Below are 22,050 nucleotides of genomic sequence, written 5' to 3'. Positions count from 1 at the left end.
AATGTGGTCTCTCCCTCTCTCAGAATATCTATGTATTGAGATGCAGTGAGGTGAATGACATGGTGTTAGGTCCTACTGGCCTTTTGACAATAGGTCAGAAGGAGCATCATCTGCTTCCAGATCGAGGTTGACTGTGGATCCCTGAAACCATGGGAAGAGATACTGTCAATGAGGGGTAATAGTATACTGGCATTTTCTAAATTTTATGTAAGTCCAATCACATGGTATGAATTCTTTTTTGTCTGACTTCTTTCACTTGGCTTAATCATTTGAGCTCCATCCATAATTAGAGATCCATCCATTCACTTGGCATAATTATTTTGAGATCTATACATACATCAATATACATGTTAGTAGGTCCTTTCTTGTGAGCAGTATTCCACTATGTAGATAGATAGTAACTTGTATGTCTACTCACCCAATGATGATACATTTGTATTGTTTCTGGTTTTTGATTCTTACAAATAAAACTGTTTTTTTTTTTTTTTTTAATAAAACGGTTTTTAACATCTGTGTACAAGTTTTTGCACAGACCTATTTCATTTCTCTCTATATAACTTGAGAGGAATGGCTAGGTCCTATGGTAGTTGTATGTTTAACTTTTAAAGAAAATGCCAAACTTTCCAAAATGGTCAGACCATTTTATTTTCCCACCAACAGCACAGAAAAGTTCTGGTTGCTCCACATTCTTGTCAATACTTGGTATGGTGAACATTTAGTTTTAACTTTATACTAATTCTTTATCTCTGATTTTGCTATCCCAAGCATAATCTGTTTTTATAATAAATTTATTATTTTCAAAGTATCTTATGTCTAGGAACAGTAATAAAGTTACAGCAGCTTTGCCTCAAAGGAGGCCCTGAGGGTCAACTTCTCTAAATGGAATGATACAGGGAAATGACGAAAGTACCTGCCTCATAGGGCCATTGTTAGGATTAAGTGAGATGACTCGTGTGAAGCACAGAGCTCAGTGTCTGCTACAAACCAAACACTAAAAAATGTTAGCTACTCTTACCATCATCAGCACTGCCGTCATTACAATAATTATCATTACTCTTCCTACTACATTCTCCTTTTCTCACTATGACTACTGCTCTAAAATACCTGTTTACTTCTATTTACAAGAGAGGTCACAGGATATGCCATCGATGGCAACACTCCTAGGGCAGAACAGTCTCTCTACATTAGATTATAGGAGGCTTACCTCTCTAAAGGAGTTCTGCATATTTCTAAGTTACAAAGAATAAAGATCTGAACTTTTTCCATAACTTCCCCAAATGCTGCCATATTGCACTAAGCCCCTAAAACGAGAATTGTTTGAGCACAGCATGCAAGGAGAGGTTTCTAGGTTCTCACTGCCAAGACAGTAGTGCAAGTTAAGCAGATCTGGCCACTCTTTGCCAGAGATAGCTGCTGAAAGACAGGACAGAATGTGAAGCATCTACAAAGCTCACTTTACTCGTTGGTGAAGAAGATAGAGAACATTCCGAAGACTCCCCAGTGTTCTGTTTTCTGGGTTTAGTCTGTGACGTCCAAACTGGGGAAGAAGAAAAACAGATCAATTTCTACCTGAAGAAGAAATTATTTTGGAATAATGTCTTGTAGTATACAGAAACAAAAATATCTAACAAGTATGTAGATTTCATGAATTCTCTTTTTCAATGAAATAAGTGAAAATAAGAAATAGTTTTGGGGGTGCCTGGGTGGTTCAGTTGGTTAGGTGTTTGACTCAGGTCATGATATTATGGTCATGGGACTGAGCTCCATGTTGGGCTCTGTGCTTAGCTCAGTGCAGAGTCTGCTTCAGATTCTCTGTCCCTCTCCCTCCCCCTCTGCCATTCCCTCTGCTCTCTCTCTAATAAATTAAATAAATATTTTTTAATGAAGCAAGCATGAGAATTTTCACTTTATAGAATTATGGGGAAAATACTACCTCAAAAGAAAACAAACATGCCCATAATGAAGATTTAGATACTGATGGTTTGGCTTACCCTCTAGTCCTTTAGAAAGTTCTGATAGACACCAATCAATTAGGACCACTACAGTCTAAGCTCTTCACATTATATGTTAACATTATAAAAGTATCAAAATACATTTATTTAGATGCTACTGAATTCCTGTATATTAAGCACCAATTTAAGAACAGTACATCAGTAGAAACTTTTTAAAAAAAATCTTATTTCCTATTTGAACAGCTTGGCCTCGAGTAAGAAGCACTTTTACTTTCCTTCTTTCCTTTTTTTTTTTTTAAGATTTTATTTATTTATTTGATAGAGATATAGAACCAGAGAGTACAAGTGAGAGGAATAGCAGACGGAGAAGGAGAAGCAGACTCTCCACTGAGTGGGGAGCCACACATGGGGCTTGATCTCAGGACCCTGAGATCATGACCTGAGCCGAAGGGAGATGCTTAACTGGCTGTGCCACCCAGGTGCCCCAGTAGAAATACTTTTAACATAAGATAATAAATCTTTTGAATTGAAGTATTTTCACCATCATCCCTATTTTATTTACCAATAAATACTTTGAATTTTTTTTCAAAATAGATAATGAAATCTGTCCATATCTTCTCTTTCCCCTCCACTGCTACCACTTTAGTGTAGGCCACCATCACCTTTCACCTGTACTATGGAATTGGTCTCTTACTGGATTGCCCCCTCACCCTCATCTCTTAGCCCTGGGATCAATTCAGCACACAACAGCCACAGGAATCTTCTCAAATTGTAAATCAGATCACATTACTCCCTAGTTTAAAGCCCTTCACAGGCTTCCTACTCAGGTGAGAATAAAATCTAGAATCGTCACCTAGAGTCTTCCTTGCCACTTTTCCAATCTCATCTTGAGCCACTGTTTAGCCAGAGTGGCCTCTTTTCAGTTCCCAATCACTACACTCTTAGCACATCATGTTCCCTCTACCTAGAATGCTCTTTGAAAGCTGGTCTTTATCTTCCTTAAGTCTTGTTTGTTTGTTTGTTTTTTTAGATTTTATTTATCTATTCATGAGAGACACAGAGAGAGGCAGAGACACAGGCAGGGGGAGAAGCAGGCTCCATGCAGGGAGCCCGATGTGGGACTCCATCCCGGGATTTTAGGATCATGCCCCAAGCCAAAGGCAGATGCCCAACCGCTGAGCCACCCAGGTGTCCCAAGAAGACTTGGTTTTTTTTTTTTTTTTTTTTGAAGACTTGGTTTTTATATATACTTCCTCAGAGCCCAATCCTCAATCACCTTAATAAGATCCGCACCACGCCCCTCTCCACTAAATGACAGAACGCAGTTCACCTCTTGAAAGCACTTTTCTCAATTTATAATTACCTATTTATTTTGCTTATTTACCTGTTCATTCTTTCCTCTGTTATCTCCCAGAGGACAGGGATTGATTTTTATTCACCATGTGTACCCAGCTTCTCACTCAGCGTGGGTACTTAATAAATATATTGCTGAATAAATAACTGAATGAAAAAACCAGAAATTTGAAAGTGCTTCAGAAAAGCTAAATCATTAATTTCTCCTGAATGAACTAAACAACTTCTGATTTTGTACAGCTAACCTAAGCAAATCAACTTAAATGAGAAGAAAACAAGCTTATACATTCCTAAGGTCATTTAAGAACCTCCTCCCACATTTGGGTTTTCTGAGACACCACAGTACCTAAGAAATGACAAATGTAAACTGCTCCAAACCAAACGAAACCAACTGATAGCCTCGTTAGCAATTATTAAACAAATGGAAAAATGGTCTAGACTATCAACTGACTACCTTATTGCTTTATTAACATTGCTTTAAACAGAGAAACCATGTACTTCAGAATTTTGTTTGACTAAATGCAGGGAGAACCCCAGCACTCACCCTCAGAATGGACTGTACTGTCTGCATGGGATAGGTGACAGTGGTAGCAATCGCTTTGGATATTGCACCAATGATGAACACATCCAAAGAAGAAAGCTGGAAAGCAAAGAAAGAGCAAACCACATCAATGCAAACAAGAGAGTGTCAGAGATTATTATTTACTGCTTTCAAAATCAGGAATTACCTTCATTCGTTTCTTTAGAAGCTGCCGTTTTAAGCCTTCATAGAACATGAACTGGATGGCAGGATTGAAGACCAAGAGCAAGGAAGGAAATGTGCCATTCCATAAAGCCAAGATTCCTTCATCTCGAATGATCTGATGAAAAGCATCTAAGCAAGAAATCAAGGACTTTTGATTACAATCCCTTAACTGGAGAACACAATGTAAATTTTGTTCAAATGTACTCAGAATAGAATCTTACTGGTTCTATTAAAATTTCCTTCTTGCTGTATTCTAGGAAGTTCCTCAGTTAGCCACTTTTTGATAATCATCAGACACTGATAGTCACCACATTATTGAGAAACCAACTTAAATCACAGGCAACTCTTCCTGATAATCTGGCGTTAGAATGTGAAATTTTCCTAAGTAATCACCACCACCATGCCCGAGAACTCTGTATTACAGAGGATTGTGAACGGACAGCCCAGGTGCTTCTCAGCAAAGTCAGGACAACAACAGATAGTTCCCTAGGACCCATTATTTAGGATATAACTTATAAGAAAATCACTATTCTCATCACAAAGATGGACACATGGGAAAGAAGAACCAGGTAACCTACTATTAAACTCAAAGTCATCAGTTAGTTATTAATGATAACTTTATCCAAAGACAACACTAAAAGAGTGTAGATTATTCTTTAGAAATATTTACCCCCTCCCACTCCAGGGGAGCAGCATACTTCTCTACCTCCTGACACTGGCTTTGGCCAAGAGAACAGTAGCAAATAAGATGCAAACAGGGGCTTGAAATAAGATTGTACAATTGGACATGTCCTCTTGTGCTTTTGCTACCACCAAGAGAAGAATGTGTATAGGCTGGTCCCAGCCTAGATGAGTCAAATCCATGTCAATCCATAGACACAGGAGCTAAACAAATGCTTACCATTAGATGTGAAGATTTGAGACTGTCTGACATGCAGCATTATTGTGGTAATAAATTTCAGACACAGAGAAAAAAGAAACTTCTTAAATAGGAACTCACCCAAACAAACACTTACCAATGATACCTTTGTAGTTGGTTGGTACAATGTCTTCATTCCTAAATTTTGCCCCTTGTAGCTTCAGTCTGGTATTTACCACCCAGAGTGGAGTTGTTAGCAACACATTCACCACTCCTTTAAAAAGAAAGAGGAGACAAAAGAAAAGCAAAGTGCAATCTTCAAGCTTTGCTGCCTTATGTTAGAGCTATGTACCAGTGTTTCATTTATACTTCTGCCACTGACCTACTGGGAGACTTGAGATAAGGTATCTCTCTGTGACAGGGTACAACACAAGCCACTACTGTTAGAAGCAATTCAGAAGCCTTGCTGATAGCAAAAAAGGCTGGCAGCAGTACTGTTCCACATTTGTATAACAGGAAATGATCTATTTGTCAATTAATATAGCATCCAAAGTAGCAATTTTGATCCAGTTCTGGGTGCATTTAAAAAATAACAGTTTTAATAAGGCTTACTGATCACATGCTAAGTCCATGACAATATCTGATAAAACACACAATTTACAACTCTCACATAAGTAGCTTACATGGTTTTAAGTGAGTATGGATTTGGTACAATGGGTGGCAGGTGGAAGAAAGTGGTAATATTTGAAAGAGGTTCATCAGGGATGGGAGGCTCACAGAAGAGTTCCTCATCACTTAGGGAATTAGGATAGGCAGGCAGCAAGCAGTAGTTATGAACTGTCACAAAACACCTGAAAGAGTTTCACAAGCATTATGATCCTTACAAGCTTAAGGATGGGGATCCTGGCCCCCCAAGGTTGCCTCAGAGTGGAACAATACAATGAGCCAGGTGCTTCTTTTTTGAAAACACATGGTCCCAAGTTAACACCATCTTGAGATATTAAAATATTCCTCATCAGTCCTGGAATGATTAAAAAAAATATATACCAGACAGAGTTGTAACAAAGTGCCTGACACATAATATATTCTTTATAAATATTTAAATAAATATTGAACAAATGAACCAATGAACAAACTCAACAAACAACCACACATCAAGCTATCTGGCTCTATCTGGCCATGCTCTGAAGAAACAAGAGGCATAATCCTAAGGAAGAGAAACCTACTAAAAGTCCTTTAAACACAATGGTAGAAAGACTGTTTTAAGGAATCTCAAAACACAGCATTCAAAAAACACAAGTCTGACCAAAGACAAGCTTGATGAAACAGCCAAGAAATTAAAATCTTATTTTTTCATTTGTTGTATATAGTTAAGTAAGATATTTTGTCACCTTTTTCTTAAGAGTGTTATGAAACACTTTTATCAAAATAAAAGACCTCATCAAAAAATTTTATGAGCTGTATTTATTATATTTTTAGTCCCATAACACACTAAGGAGTCATCTTTAGTTATGACTCACTATAGTCATGCATTGTCACTTACGGCATTGATCATAATCTGAAAAAGCCTCACCTAGAGATTCTTGCTAGTCTCATTTTTAAAAAGTGCCAGTGCCCAAGAGGTCAAGAGAGAAGAATATCAATACATGACCACTTGCAAGACTTTATAATGTGTTCCTATTCAATGCAATGTACACATCACTTGACAGAAAAATTAACAGCAAGAAAAATCAGACTAGAAAGTACTACTGAGCAGTCTACTGCATTTTTTTTTCCAGACGAAAACAGGAGAACTCAGAAACAGAGATCCTAGGCTTCTGTAGATAGTGTAGACAAAGTGTACACACCTTTCTAAACAAGTGAAATGGGTTGTCTATTAAATTCTTTAGAAATCAAAATCCCTTTTATAATCTATTCAAGAGGAAGGTACTCACAAAATACTTCAGATGCAATGCAGCCTAGATTTAAGTTTTTTGTTTTTATTTTTTTAAAGATTTTATTTATTTATTCATGAGAGACACAGAGAGGCAGAGACATAGGCAAAGGGAGAAGCAGGCTCCCTGTGGGGAGCCCGATGCGGGACTCAGTCCCAGGACCCCACGATCACAACCTGAGCCAAAAGGAGATGCTCAACCACTGAGCCAGGCATCCCTTAAGATTTTTTTTTTTAAGATTTTATTTATTTATTTGACACAGAGAGAGCACAAGTGGGGAGGCAGGTCAGAGCGAGAAGGAGAAGCAGATTCCTAGCTGAGCAGGGAGCCCAATGCAGGGCTCGATCCCAAGGACCCTGAGATCATGACCCCAGCCAAAGGCCTAATCAACTTAATCTGCCCCTAGATTTAAGATTTAACTATCATTTAAGATTCTGCTTTCATATCTCTGTTATTAACACAAGCTGAAAGACTAAGAGGATTCTAAGGACAATTTCAAGTACAAAAATGCACTAAATCATTTCAAAAAGAGAATGTAAACTACTTGTGAAAACATTTGTATTTTGAAGCTTTTTAAAGTCTTTTTTTTTTAATTTTTTTTTCATTTATTTATGATAGTCACACAGAGAGAGAGAGAGAGAGGCAGAGACATAGGCAGAGGAAGAAGCAGGCTCCATGCACCGGGAGCCTGACGTGGGATTCGATCCCGGGTCTCCAGGATCATGCCCTGGGCCAAAGGCAGGCGCTAAACCGCTGCGCCACCCAGGGATCCCTATTTTGAAGCTTTTTATCTGAGAAGTTCAAGTACTTTGTTCATCCTCTAAGCCAAAATAGATGGAGAGGTATTTTTTTAACCACTATAATTTTATGAGTTCTGGGAAAAGACACTCAAAATATTTGAGGCTCCAAAACTTTACTAAAACCTTGGAAATCTATATAATGAAGCAAAGGACAGCATTCCACGGAAGAAAAACAAGCTACAAACCGTCATGATAAGAGATTCCAACTCCATACTTTTGCATAACAGATATGGCTGAAGGATAAAAAAAGTTGTTTGTTTATAAGCTCGTGTAGAAAGTTGTTTCGGTTCTAAGCTGTGGCTGTTACTTCACTTCTAGGATGGGAATATTAATATTTTATGTACTTAATGACAAGAAATTGTTTTTCTTTCAATTTGAATGATTCCATTTTTTCTTTTTTTTTGTTAAAAATCATTTATAAGAAAAGAGAAGCAAAATTAAGAGATGAATAGTAACTAAACACACACACGGAAATTATTTACTGATTCAAGGAATAATTGGAACACAGCCATTTACTTCTGAAATCTTGAACACAAAATAGTTTTATTAGCACTGAGTCTGTTAAGGAAAGAAAACAAAACAAAACAAAAAAAGAAATATGCTAATCATGTATGTACTTCTGGGAAATAAGTACAATGACCACTGATACAAAAAAAGGGCAGATCAAGGTCATAAATCTAACCACTTGGCCCCTGAGAAGCCATGCAACTTGATACACAATAGGAACAAACCTGCCTTACCAGATTTAAGACCGGAGGGCAGGAAAGGAGTAAGAACTATCCTAACAGTAACATCATTGGCATTCAAAAAGTTATTGGTAAAAATCCCAATTTCATAAAAATGGCAAGAATCTTCTTCATTTAAGTTTTCTGTGAGATTTTGTTCCCAAATCCTTCCCCAAGGTATCAAGCTATATGAGCTTTTTTCCTATGAAAATACAGTAATAAATTTCTAAATTTCAAGCAGAACTTGTGTAACAATAATACTGTTCCTAGTTCTCCTTGGAGACAATGAAACTCATTCCTACAGTGATTTTAATACATGACAAGGCTTACAGCAGGAAAAGAAAAAGTGGTTCTCATTCCAAGAATGCATAGGTATTAAGATATGAAAACATGTTACGAGGAGAAATATAAAACTCACAAAAGTAATTTCCAAAGAATTCCTTACTTTCAGAAAAAGAGAGAACTTATAATTAGAGAATCTCAGAATTATAAAGGACTATAAAATACATTTGACCAAGGGTCTTTTAACCATGTTACAGCTGACATTTTGATTTTGGGCTGGGTAATCCTCTGTTTGGGGCAGAAGTGGGGGTGCTACTGCGTATCAGACAGATGACAGTAGCTGTAGAAAGACGGAGTCATTAAATGACTTGGTATATTTAAGGAATCACAGTTTTCCAAGAAACAATAGCAGTCAAGCTAGAGGCAAGCAGTATCACAGATCTTGTATGTTGGGTTCTTATCCTGTATACAGCTGGGGGTATACTGTAGGTACCATGACTTTAACCTATATGCAAATGGTAGACATCAAAGGGTTTGAAACTGGGGATTGCTGTTCTGAAATCCAGATTTGGGTTTCAGAACAGTAGTCCCCTACCATCTCTCTGATAGGATGTTTAACAGATGATGCTCATAACTGACACAGACCCATTGTACCTTTCTTTCACATACTCAGGAAAACACTTCAGAATGTAAGTGAACAAGAATGGTATTATGCCTTTTCTCAAGCTTGCTTATGTCAGTTGAATCTGTTATGGTAGCAAAGCTTTAGGTTCAGGTCATGGGGGGTATGACAAGAGAAGGCACAAAACTCCAATCAGTGAACCAATATGCCTTGGTCATATATTAAAAGAAAAAGAAAGAAAAGAAAAGAAAAGAAAGAAAAAAAAAAAAAAAAGGAGTGCCTAGGTGGCTCAGTTGGTGAAGGGTCTACCTTCAGTTCAGGTCACGATCCCAGGGTCCTAGCATCAAGCCCCGCATCAGGCTTTCTGCTCAGCGGGGGAACCTGCTTCTCCTTCTCCTGCTCCCCCTACTTGTGCTCTCTCTCTGTCAAATAAATAAAATCTTAAAAAAAGAAAAGAAAAAGTATATATTCATATATTTTAAGTTAAAATAAAATACAAGGTAAGTAGGCTATTTATGATACTCTCTATGTCAGCTGACTTTTAAAAACTAACTGGCCTACTATACACCAGCCTAGCTATGTTAGGTATAGGGGAATCTACTGTGATTATAGATGTGTAAGAGTTAGAAAGGTAACAAGCAGAGCACAGTGAGAGAGAATAACAAGGGTGTTTTGTACCTGGTGGAGAATGGGATTGTCAGACATAGCAAATAAACGGTTTTGAACAATTAAAAAAAGATTTTGTCATATTTTTTATGAATTAGTAGTTTTATGGAAAGTTGTAGGAGTTAGTCCTTGACAGAGAGTCATAATCTTTAAAATGTCAATACATAAAACTATAGTAATCTAAAATTATTAAAATCAAGATATTACAAATACTTGGTCTTGGGTATTAAAGATAATACACATTGCCATTTGTTGCAATTATATAAAAAGGAAGGTTTCCTCTGTACAGGATACCCTTGGATCTATTCTGATTTTTTTTTCCCAAGTGAACAAATCTCAAGCTTGAGTTCTTTGAGTTATGACACTGTTAGAAAACTATTCTTCCAGAAAGGTTGGCTAGGCAGGATTATGCAAAGTACGTAAGTGAGAAAGACCTCAGAGGCAACAAAAGAAATGGCTATGGAAAAAAAAAAAAAAAAAGAAATGGCTATGGATATGGAAAAGAGGGAATGGATTCTAGAGATACTTAGGAGACAGACTGATGACGGTTCTTCTTATTCTTTTTTTTTTTTTTTTTTTTAAAGTAATCTCTGACCCAACAAAGGGCTCAAACTCATAACCCTGAGACTAAGTGTCATATATGCTCTACTGACTGAGCCAGCCAGGCATCCCAGAGACTGATGGTTTCCGATGATTAAACAACTGTGGAGGGTCAGAGACACTTTTAATGATGACTCCTGGATTTCCATCCTGAATTACTTACCTACAAATGCTCATTCATTTCTTCAGAGAACGAAATCCTGTGTGTTATACTTTAGGGAAAACTTGGCCTGGCGGTCGGTCAAAAGGTACACACTTTTAGTTATAAAAGAAATAAGTCATGGGGATGTAATACAGAGCATGGTGACTATAGTTAATAATATTATATTGTATATTTGAAAGTTGCTAAGAGAGTAAATCTTAAAAATTCTCACCAAAGTGGCACCTGGCTAGCTCAGTTGGTGGAGCATGTGACTCTTGATCTCAGGGTCATGGGATCAAGCCCCACATTGGGTGTAGAGATTAATTAAAAATAAAATCTTAGGGACACCTGGGTGGCTCAGCGGTTGAGCATCTGCTTTAGGTTCAGGTCATGATCCTGGGATCCGGGATTGAGGCCTGCATCAGGCTCCCTGCAGGGAGTCTGCTTCTCCCTCTGCCTGTGTCTCTCATGAATAAATAAATAAAATCTTAAAAAAAAAAATTGTAAAAAAAATTTCTCATCACAAGGAAAAAATTTAACTGTGTGGTGATGGATGTTAATTAGAATTATTGTGATGATCATTTTACAATATATACAAATATCAAATCCTTATGTTGTACATCTGAAGCTAATATAATGTTATATGTTAATTATATCTCAATTAAAAAAAAAGTTGGTACAAGTGAAAGTTAATTATATCTAAAGCAATCTAAGACCAAAATGAAAGTATTAAGCCGAAGAAAAGCTCAGAGACCAAGCCGAAAAACACCAGTGGTCTCATACAGGTAAAGAAGAGTAAAGAACAAAACTTGTGGAGCATGAATACTCGGCCTGGTAACTATTTTTCAATTAAATCACTTAAATTCCAAATGGACATTTACATTATTCAATTGTGTGGCTCCCAAAGTAGTAATTTTTCAAAGAATATACCAAAAAGTGATTCCACAAAATAGAACAATTAACAGTACAACTGTTAAGTCAATTAATTTTGTTACAGACTAAAATGGATAAATATACAAAAAAATCACAGGAAGTATACTTTCCACCTCTTTAATAAAACTCTAACTGAACAAATATTGTGTTTATCCAGCAAATACTTACTGAGTACATGCTAGGAATTGTTCTTACTGGGAATATAGTGGTAGTGGTAGGAGGATACATGTATATATACTCTCTAAGAACAAGTATATAATATATAAATAATATATAAAGTATCTTAAATATATACATAATATATAAAGTATCTTAAATATATGTGTATGTGTATTTAAGATACTTGCTCTTATGAAGCTCATATCCCACTAACTAGACACAGATAGTAACTAAATATTCAGGTTAATGGCTCCCTAGAGCTTCTAAAGCCTCAGATGACAAGGATCTAAAGTCTTCTAACATCTGGCTCCTGCTTACCTCTCCAACCTTTTTGCTCATGCTCCTGTATTCATTTCACTCACTAGCTAAGAGAGCTCACTGTTCAAAACATGGTCCCGTAGTCACTCAATTTTCTACCATTCTTTCCATCAGAAAACTGCCGTCACTCATCTACAAAAGTTACTAATCCTGCCAAGGCTCAGTTCAAGAGCCAGGGCTTTCTATAAGCAGATCTCTCCCAGCTAAAAGTGATCTCTCCTCTTCCTATGAACCTCTAAAGCATTAACAACCATTATGATACTAACTACACTGGGCTATGCACTGAAATACCTTTGTTACATCTGACTAAATGTTTTTGCACTCATGGTGGGCTTCATGGGTGTGCAACCCATCTTGTACCTGGTTTAATGCTCTCATTGTCAACTGTCTTGAAATGCTAATAAATTGTGAACAGGGAATCCTGCATTATCATTTTGTATTAGGCCTTACAAATTGTGTAGTCAGTCCTTGTTCATGTTAAAAATTACATGTGAACATCAGCCAAAAGATAAATCATGGAGGGTACCTGGCTTGTTCAGTCAGCATAGTATGTGGGACTCTTGATCTTGGGAGTCATGGGTTTGAGCTCTATGTTGGGGATAAAGTTTACTTAATAAAAAAAACAGTTAAAAAAAAAAAAAGGAAAGTAATCAGGGAAGGTATTGTAATCTTCTTCTTCTTCTTTTTTTTTTAAAGAGGCTTGGGGGATGCCTGGGTGACTCAGCAGTTGAGCCTTTGGCTCAGGGCGTGATCCTGGAGTCCTGGGATCGAGTCCCACATTGGGCTTCCTGCATGGAGCCTGCTTCTCCCTCTGCCCCCCTCTCTCTGTCTCTCATGAGTAAATAAATAAAATCTTAAAAAAAAAAAAAAGAGACTTGGGCACCTGAGTGGCTGAGTAGGTTAAGTATATGACTCTTCATTTTATTTCAGGTTATGACAGGATTGTGAGATAGAGAGCCCTGTGTCAGGGCCTCTACTCAGCATGGAGTCTGCTTGGGATTCTTTCTCTACCCCTCCCTTTAACCCTCTCCATCCCCTGCTTATGCTCTCATTCTGTCTGTAAATAAATAAATAAAATCTTTTAAAAAAAAAGGGAGAGAGAGAGAGAGAGGGACGCCTGGGTGGTTCAGAGGTTGAGCATCTGCCTTTGGCTCGGAGTGTGATCCCAGAGTCCAGGGATGGAGTCCCACATCAGGCTCCCTGCAGGGAGCCTGCTTCTCCCTCTGCCTGTGTCAATGCCTCTCTCTGTGTCTCTCATGAATAAATAAATAAATTACATCGTAACCAAAAAAAAAAAGAAGAAGAAGAAGCCCTGGTGGCTCAGCGGTTTAGCGCCACCTTCAGTCCAGGGCCTCATCCTGGAGACCTGGGATTGAGTCCCACGTAGGGCTCCCTGCATGAAGCCTGCTTCTCTCTCTGCCTGTGTCTCTGCCTCTCTCTCTCTCTCTCTCTCTCTGTCTCTCATGAATAAATAAATAAAATCTTAAAAAAAATAAATTACTTAAAAGTTTTGGGGATTCCTGGGTGGCTCAGTGGTTTAGAGTCTGCCTTCGGCCAGGGCATGATCCTGGAGTCCCGGGATTGAGTCCCGCATCAGGCTCCCTGAATGGAGCCTGCTTCTCTCTCTGCCTGTGTCTCTGCTTCTCTCTCTCTGTGTCTCTCATAAATAAATGAATAAAATCTTAAAAAAAAGAGGGATTTTAATTTCCATAAATTCTGGAATGCTGCTAAACAGGGATAAAACTATCTTCTCTGGATTAAAAAGACAAAAATAAGAAAGTCAGCTCAGAAATAGTTTTTGCGTATGGCCAATGATCTTCCACAAGGGGTCAGGACCACTCAATGGGGAAAGGACAAACTCATCAAATGGTATTAGGGAAAATGGATATCCACACACAAAAGAATGAAGTTGGACCTATATCTTATACCACATATAAAAATTTACCCTAAATGGCTTAAAGAACTAAATGTAAGACCTAAAAGTATAAAACTCCTAGAAGAAAACATAGTAGAAAATGTTTTCATGACATTAGACATGGCAATGACTTCTTGGATGTGACACCAAAAGCACAGGCACATAAGCAAAAATAGACAAATGGGACAAACATCAAACTTAAAATTTTCTAAGCACCAAATGACATAATCAACAGAGTAAAAGGCAGTAGAGAATGGGAGAACATACTTGCAAATCATATATCTCATAAGGGGCTAATATCCAGAATATATAAAACATACCTACAGCTCAACAACAAAATATTAAATAATTCAATTAAAAAAATGGGCAAAAGACTTGAACAGATATTTCTCCAAAGATGATATACAAACAGCCAATAAGCATATGAAAAGATGCTCAACACCACTAACCATCAGAGAAATGCAAATAAAAACAGTGAATTATCAACTCACACTATCATTAGAATGGCTACTATTAAAGCAAAAACACCCAGATATAACAAGAGCTGATAAGGATGTGGAGAATTAAAAACCTCTGCATGCTGCTGGTAGGATTATAAAATGGCCTAACTGCTATGGGAAACAGCATGGTGGTTCCTCACAAAATAAAAAACAAAAACAAAAAAACCCTAACATATGATCTTGCAATCTCACTTGTGGATATATATCCAAAAGGAACTGAAAGCAGGGACCCAAAGAGATATATTTGTATAATCCATGTTCTTAACAGCAACTATTCACAGTAGCCAAGAGGTAGAAACAACCTAAATGTCCATCAATAGATGAATGGATAAACAGAATGTGGTATATATATATACAAGGGAATATTATTTAGCCTTAAAAAAAAAAGAAATCCTGTTACATCCTACAACATGAATGAACCTTGAGGACATTATGCTTAACGAAATAAGTCAGTCACAAAAGACAAATGCTGTATGATTCCAGTTACATAAAGCATCTAAAGTAGCCAGATTTGTAGAAACAGAAAGTAGAATGGGGTAGAGGAAGGGAGAAGGGGGAAGTGCTGTATAACAGTTAAAAGTTTCACATTTATAAGATGAAAATGTTCTGGAGATCTGTTTCACAATAACATAAACAAACTTACTAATGAAGTATACACTTAAAACTTGCTAAAATAGTAAATTATATGTTATATGTTTTTACCAAACACACACACACACACACACACACATACACAGAGCCAAGTCCGAAAATTATATTCTTTGTAGCATTACTTTGTGCTAAAACAACCTCTTAGAGAATATATGAACCATTAGATAAATATTAAAATATAAAAAATTTTACACTCAGGAAACTTTGTTACCTGCAACAAATCCAACTACTAGATCTTTTCCAGTAGTAGAACGTTGACCTTTGACCCAGACTGCTTTGAGACTATTAAAAGTGTAGAAATAGACAAAATTGGAGCAGCAGAGACTGGAGATAACTGGAAACCACCCTCGATATGGTGCCAGGCTAGATGAAAAACACAATAAGCAATGTAAAGACGCTGTACAAAAGCCAGTAGGAATCGGCAAAGTCCTAAGGAAAGGCTGATCATCATTCACATATTCTCAAAGTTCACTCCTACACTACACCATATTCTAAACTGTACATATATCTCACATTCTGAAGGATGCCCAAAGTAAGAAATCTTTCCTACCACTAATGATGGCAAAGAAACAACACACTTTCAATGACTGATTTTACTGATTTCTTTCCCTTGGTTTCCTTCAATAAATTACTATGCAAAATTAGAAACAATTGTCTTCATGACTATTAGTTAATATAGCATCATTCATATTTTATTACAGGGTAACAACATTTAAAAATGAAGTAAATAGAGACATAATAAGTGTTAAAAAAAAAAAAGAAGTGATGGGGAGATGTTATAAGGGCACAGGAACCAGGCTGAAGGGTTTCCCTTGAATTGCTGACAATTTCAGCACCAAAATAATATAGTATAGTAATCAACTGTAAACTGCTGAAAAAGCAGGAATTTCCAAGTCTATACTGATACTAAATAAAGTGTCTCATGATAGACTACTGACAGTTGCAAGAGAGGAAAAATTATTCAGTGGTTAAGCTGAATCTGAGAAATCATAATCAACGAAGGGCAGGTGGACAATATGTGACTCCAGATGTGATATCCTAAGGACACAATATCACCTACGCATTTCTGGCCACGAATGCATAGCCTCAGTCTAATCATAAAGAAACCTGGGGCAAACAAAATGAAAAACATTTTATTCCAAAAAAAGGGGGGGAGGGTAGCTATATTCTTTAAAAATGTCAACATTATAGGGGTAAAAGGCTTTGATGTATGGTGTGTAACTTATTCTTAAATAATTCTGAAAAACGTTTGTGTGGTGTGTGTGTAATAAAGACAGAAGGGGGGGAGTGAGAAAGTGGGGAGAACATAAGCACAACTGGGAAAAAAGTGTTAATAATAGGTGGATCTGGGTAAAGCATATACTGATATTTGTACTATTTTTAGTTTTGTAACTTTTTGTGAATTTGAAGTTATTGCCAAATAAAAAGTAAAAAAAAAAAAAAAAGGAAGTACATAATCTGAATGCATCTGATAGGAATGAACTAAACAACTAAACAACTTCTTCAGCTCGCTGTAAAAAAAACCCATAAAACATAAAACAAAGCATTGGTTTCATGGAAGAATCTATGATCAAGAATCAAAATCGCCAACCACAGGACTTTAAAGGAAATGAAAACAATTATATACTTACAAGTTGGGCAATTACAAATTCACAACTACTTTTAAGGCTGTGAGAATGCAAAGACAGTGAGTGCAGGTGTGCTAGAGGCCCAACAATCTCCTAACAGGCTGCTTTGTCTGACAAAGACCGGCAAGGTGGTACTCACAGGCCTTCTTCTTTAATGATCTCCAGGAGCACCATGTGTGTAGTTTTGGACTTTCTTTTCTCATCAACTAGAAGAAGAAAGAAGATATGTTTAACCTAATAAGTCTTTTTTTTTTTATTAACCTAATAAGTCTTTTGAGAATTATTATCTTCAGGAACATAAACAAGTTTCACTGAAATGCCTTTTACCTCAGCTGAGCAATCTCCTGTCTTATTCTTTGAGCTCCCTAACTTGCCTCAGAATTTACCAATCCTTTGTTCCCGTGTGCTAAATCCAACTGTGGATTCCTTGGGTCTCATCTGTTATTCATAAACCATAAAACATTTTAATTCAACACCTAATTCCCAAAGCAAAAGATGTGACAGGAATCTTATATTTTATAAGGCTTTCTTGTAATTTTTTTTCCCCAAAGTTACGTATTCTCATTTTTAGCTTAACATCTTATAAAGAGAAAATGAATTATCATCTCCCTGTTAGCAGAGAGGCCAGACACGAAAGCTGTGAAGGATACACATAGTTGGCAGCAGAGCCAGGATTAAAACTCAAGTTTTCATAGTTTTAGGCTGCTGCTCTGTTTCCTAATCTAAAAAATAAAAGATCTCAAAAGGATGAGAACAGGGTGCTTGCTTATCTGGCTCAGTTGGTAGAACATGTAACTCTTGACCTCAGGGCCATGAGTTTGAGCCCCACATTGGGTGTAGAAGTTACTTAAAAATTTTTTTATTTTTGAACTTACTTAAAAATTAAAAAAGGATGAGAAATCTGCTTTTCTTGGCATTCTCACTGAAAATCACAAAACCTCACTTAACTTCACATTTCCTACCCATATTTGGAGAATATTTTGAAAACGAAAATGTGGAAATGAAACAATTTCCTAAGAATTAAAATTGATACCTATATGGCTTGTAGGATGGTGAAGAGGAAACTCCCACAGAAGGCAATCTGGCCATAGCTATCCAAACTACAAACAGGTTTACTCTTTGATCCAGCAATCTCACTTCTGGGAATTTACCTGATAGAACTTATGGAAACAAAGTAGCATATGAATAAGTCTATTCTACAAAAGAGAAGAGGGGCGCCTGGGTGACTCCATCAGTTAGACAGCCAACTCTTAGTTTTGGCCCAGGTTGTGATCTCGGAGTCGTGGGATCTGGCCCTACATCAGGCTCCATGCTCAGCACAGAGTGCTTGTCCCTCTCCCTCTGTTCCTCCCCCTGATTGCACTTTCTATCTGTCTCTCAAATAAATAAAACACCCAGCGGGTGTTTTTTTTCCTAAAAAAAAAAAAAAAAAAAAAGAGAGAGAGAGAGAGAGAGAGAAAGAATCGACAATAGGGGAAGGGGTTCTGGTGAAACATGTCCTGGTGTACCCGCACTATGGTACCCTCTAAAACTGGAAGGATGAAGAAGCTCCTAAAGCATTGATTTGGAAGGCATCCAAAATATGCTGTTAAGTGAAAAAGGTAAGGTACAGAACAGTGTGATAAACATGCATTTTGTGGAAGGAAGGGAGAAAACTAAGAATATATATTCTTATTTGCTTGTTATTCCATAATGAAACTCTGCAAGATTATTTGAGAGACTAATAAAGACACTATCTGCAGGGGAGAGAACAGGGGGAAAGGGGCAGATTAGAGTGAGATTTTCCATCATGTTATGTATCATTTTATATATTTTGGGCTTTGAGTTGTGAAAGAAACCTATTATAAAACTCAAAAATTAATTTATAATAAAAGCCACGAGGGGTTTTGACATAGGAGTTAGTTTATTCAAAGCTAATCTTATTCTCATCTCTTCACATAAGTTCTGGCACAGGTTTATAACTTCAAGTTGAAAAATACTGGAGAAGAAGCAAGTAGGAATTATAGAGAGTTGTCTAGTCCTATAATGCAAGAGACAAACTAGGACTACACGCTCAATTTAGCAGTGACAGTGGGTGTTTGGCTCCACCATGTCTCCTATTCTCTTTTTTTTTTTTTTTTTTTAAAGATTTTATTTATTTATTCATGAGAGACAGAGACAGAGAAAGGCAGACACAGGCAGAGGGAGAAGCTGGCTCCATGCAGGGAGCCCAATGTGGGACTTGATCCTAGGACTCCAGGATCATGTCCTGAGCCAAAGGCAGGCCCTTAACCGCTGAGCCACCCAGGCTTCCCTATTCTCTCGTCTCTTTTGAGAAGATCTACCCCAGCAAAAACTCTCCACATTGTGCCTTAAAAAAGTCATATTGTTGGGAAGCCTGCTGGCACAGTTGGAAGAGCGTGCAACTCTTGATCTCAGGGTTCTAAGTTGGAGTCCCACATTGTATATGTAGAGATTACTTTAAAAAGAGAATAAGGGGACGACACCTGGGTGGCTCAGCAGTTGAATGTCTGCCTTCAGCTCAGGGCGTGATCCCAGAGTCTAGGACCGAGTCCCACATCGGGTTTCTTACGTGGAACCTGCTTCTGCTTCTCCCTCTGCCTGTGTCTCTGCCTCTCTCTCTCTGTCTCTCATGAATAAATAAATTTTAAAAATCTTAAAAAATATATATAAATACATTTGCTTCTTGACATCAAATGAAAAGAATATGGTGCCTGCAGAGGATACCCACCTTGAAGTCGCAGTCGAGCTGTATCCAAGGGAAAGAACACAGTCATTGCTGTCACACTTCCCTGCAAAGTTTGAAAAGCTGTTAGCCATTACAGGCTCACAAAAACAAAGAGACACAACTTTTAAGTGAACAAAAAATTCATTATTAACAAGGGTCAAATCAGATTTTTAGGGAAAGCACCTATATAATACTGGGATTATTATTGTTCAAGTTCTCTAGTTTTGTACTTAAGTGGAAGTATTTGATTTTCTGGAAGAAATCTTTTTTTTTTTCTCTCTCTCTCATGCTGAAAAAGAAAATGAAGATGGGTCCCTGGAGAGGACAAACTTAGGGGTTTACAACCCAGGACACATGTAAAAGAGAACAGATAAATGGATTTTTAACCTTTTATATCGGTCAGTTGCTGCTCCTATGCGCTGATAACTCCACAAGTCAAAATATCCAGTAATCAAATAGATACATACTTCTAGTTTCTTTGCTTAATCAATATATTTACCACAAAGAGGTGTAAAAATCATATTGTTCTTTTTTTTTTTTTTTTAAAGATTTTATTTATTTATTCATGAGAGACAGAGAGAGAGAGAGACAGGCAGAGGGAGAAGCAGGCTCCATGCAGGGAGCCCAACATGGGACTCAATCCCGGATCTCCAGGATCAGGCCCTGGGCTGCAGGCGGTGCTAAACTGCTGAGCCACTTGGGCTGCCCTCATATTGTGCTTTAAAACAGTTTTGTTTGCTTGTGTTTTTAGTAAAATAGGGACAATCTCAGCTCAATATTCTATAAATAATTGATCCAGGGTAATACAATGACAAAAATTATTGGGGACAGAAGCCAACACCAGTCTTTCCATTCATAAAATCCTATGACAGATAGGGACACCAGGTGGCTCAGTTGCTTAAGCATCTTCAGCTCAGGTCATGATCTGAGGGTCCTGGGGTTGAAGCTTGGCATTGAGCCCTGTGCAATGGAGAACCTGCTTCTCCCTCTCCCTCGGCTCCTCTCCCCTGCTTGCAGTCTCTCTTTAATAAATAAAATCTTAAAAAAAAAAAATTCCTATGACAGACTAAAACCACAAGCACTAGTTTGGGGTGAAATCTTTATGTGGGTTTAAGGTTCTCAACTCAGATGGAGGCCCACTGGTGTATATTCTCAGGCATAAGATCAAATTTTAGGCTACTGATCTAGTAATTTAGCCTACTGATCTAATAATAGTTATATATAATATTTTAATCATAAAAACTGGAAATTAGGTCAATTTTATAGATAAGAAACATTTGCCAGGTCTCTTATCTACTTAAATAGATCAGTCTGCTTGACAAGAGAGAACACTGTTTTGTCCTCTTAGTATTCTTCAAAACTCAGATTGAATGTTACCATCCGTTGCCTGCCAGGCAACGTTCCTCTATGTTGTTCATTCCTCTGTGCTCCCACAGCACTTGTTTATAGGTTTCCTCTACCAGACTAAAATAATATTTACTCTTTGTGTAATACAGATTCTTAATGAAATGTTTATTCAAGTTACCCCACCAGTTTCTAATGCTTTTTTGACAACTACATAAATGTTCTTTTTTAGTAAGGACTAGATAATACTTGGTATCTCAAGAAACATTGGACCCACAAAGGCTTACAGTCTACAGATCTATGCTTCTGGCATCCTTGATCACACTATAGGCAATTTTAAAGAAAAACGGAAAGCTGGAGAATGCTTATTAAGGTCATGAAGACTGTGGCATTTTTTCCCTATTGCATGGTACTACATGTCCATGCAGGGTATTGCATAAACAGGGCATCTCCAGGCAGAAAAGTCCTGTTTGGAAACTACTTTTTCAAACAACTGGACCATCTCCATCCCTCTTCCTTGCCAGCTTTAAACATACACCTGAAGTTTCCTAAGTTAGCAATCCCTGCCTATCTACCTTGAAATCTTAAAGTGAAGTACATTTTATGCAAATATAAAAAGAACAGTCAGTCCAAAGAGTTCAGTGATCTATAATCTCCTCAAGGACTAGCATAAAGTTCAAATCAGTAAAACTAAAAAACTTTAAAAAATTTATTAGTACTGGGGGGACCTGAGTGGTTCAGTCGTTGAGCGTCTGCCTTCAGCTCAGGGCGTGATCCCAGGGTCCTGGGATCCAGTCCCATATCGGGCTCCCCACAGGGAGCCTGCTTCTCCCTCTGCCTGTATCTCTGCCTCTCTCTGTGGGTCTCTCATGAATAAATAAATAAAATCTTAAAAAAAAATTTATTAGTACTGGAAAGACTGGATCCAGATGGTGAACTCAAAATCCAGCATTGTCTCCTCTGCATTCCAATCACTAATAATGACAGAAAAGGTTTATGTAACAGTATTGTGTAGGGGTGTCTCGTGGCTCAGTAGGTTAAGCGTTTGACTCGTGGTTTGGCTCAGGTCAGATCAGGTTTCATGATTTCAGGATTGTGAGATTGAGCCCTGTTAGGCTCTGTACTCAGAGCAGAGTCCACTTGAGATTCTTTCCCTCTCTCTCTCCCTCCCCATTCCACTCCTCCTCTGCTCGT

General features: G+C 37.6%; 1 protein-coding gene across 1 annotated transcript in view; it reads right to left on the bottom strand.

Moving 5' to 3' along the window:
• The window catches only part of SLC25A17 (solute carrier family 25 member 17), a 45,300-nt gene that overhangs the window by 1,181 nt on the left and 22,069 nt on the right, over positions 1-22,050 (bottom strand). Inside the window, exons 2-8 of the mRNA XM_025458931.3 lie at positions 19,516-19,576; positions 16,924-16,990; positions 15,368-15,519; positions 5,067-5,183; positions 4,034-4,179; positions 3,850-3,945; positions 1,455-1,537 (exon numbers count right to left, since the gene is read on the bottom strand). Coding sequence (XP_025314716.1) covers positions 1,455-1,537; positions 3,850-3,945; positions 4,034-4,179; positions 5,067-5,183; positions 15,368-15,519; positions 16,924-16,990; positions 19,516-19,576 — 722 coding nt within the window. The remainder of the gene's footprint in view (positions 1-1,454; positions 1,538-3,849; positions 3,946-4,033; positions 4,180-5,066; positions 5,184-15,367; positions 15,520-16,923; positions 16,991-19,515; positions 19,577-22,050) is intronic.

This window comes from Canis lupus, chromosome 10 (assembly GCF_003254725.2).
Source record: "Canis lupus dingo isolate Sandy chromosome 10, ASM325472v2, whole genome shotgun sequence".
NCBI classification, from domain to species: domain Eukaryota; kingdom Metazoa; phylum Chordata; class Mammalia; order Carnivora; family Canidae; genus Canis; species Canis lupus.
Note: the sequence above shows the minus strand (reverse complement) of the source record. Positions and strands in the feature narration are given on the sequence as shown.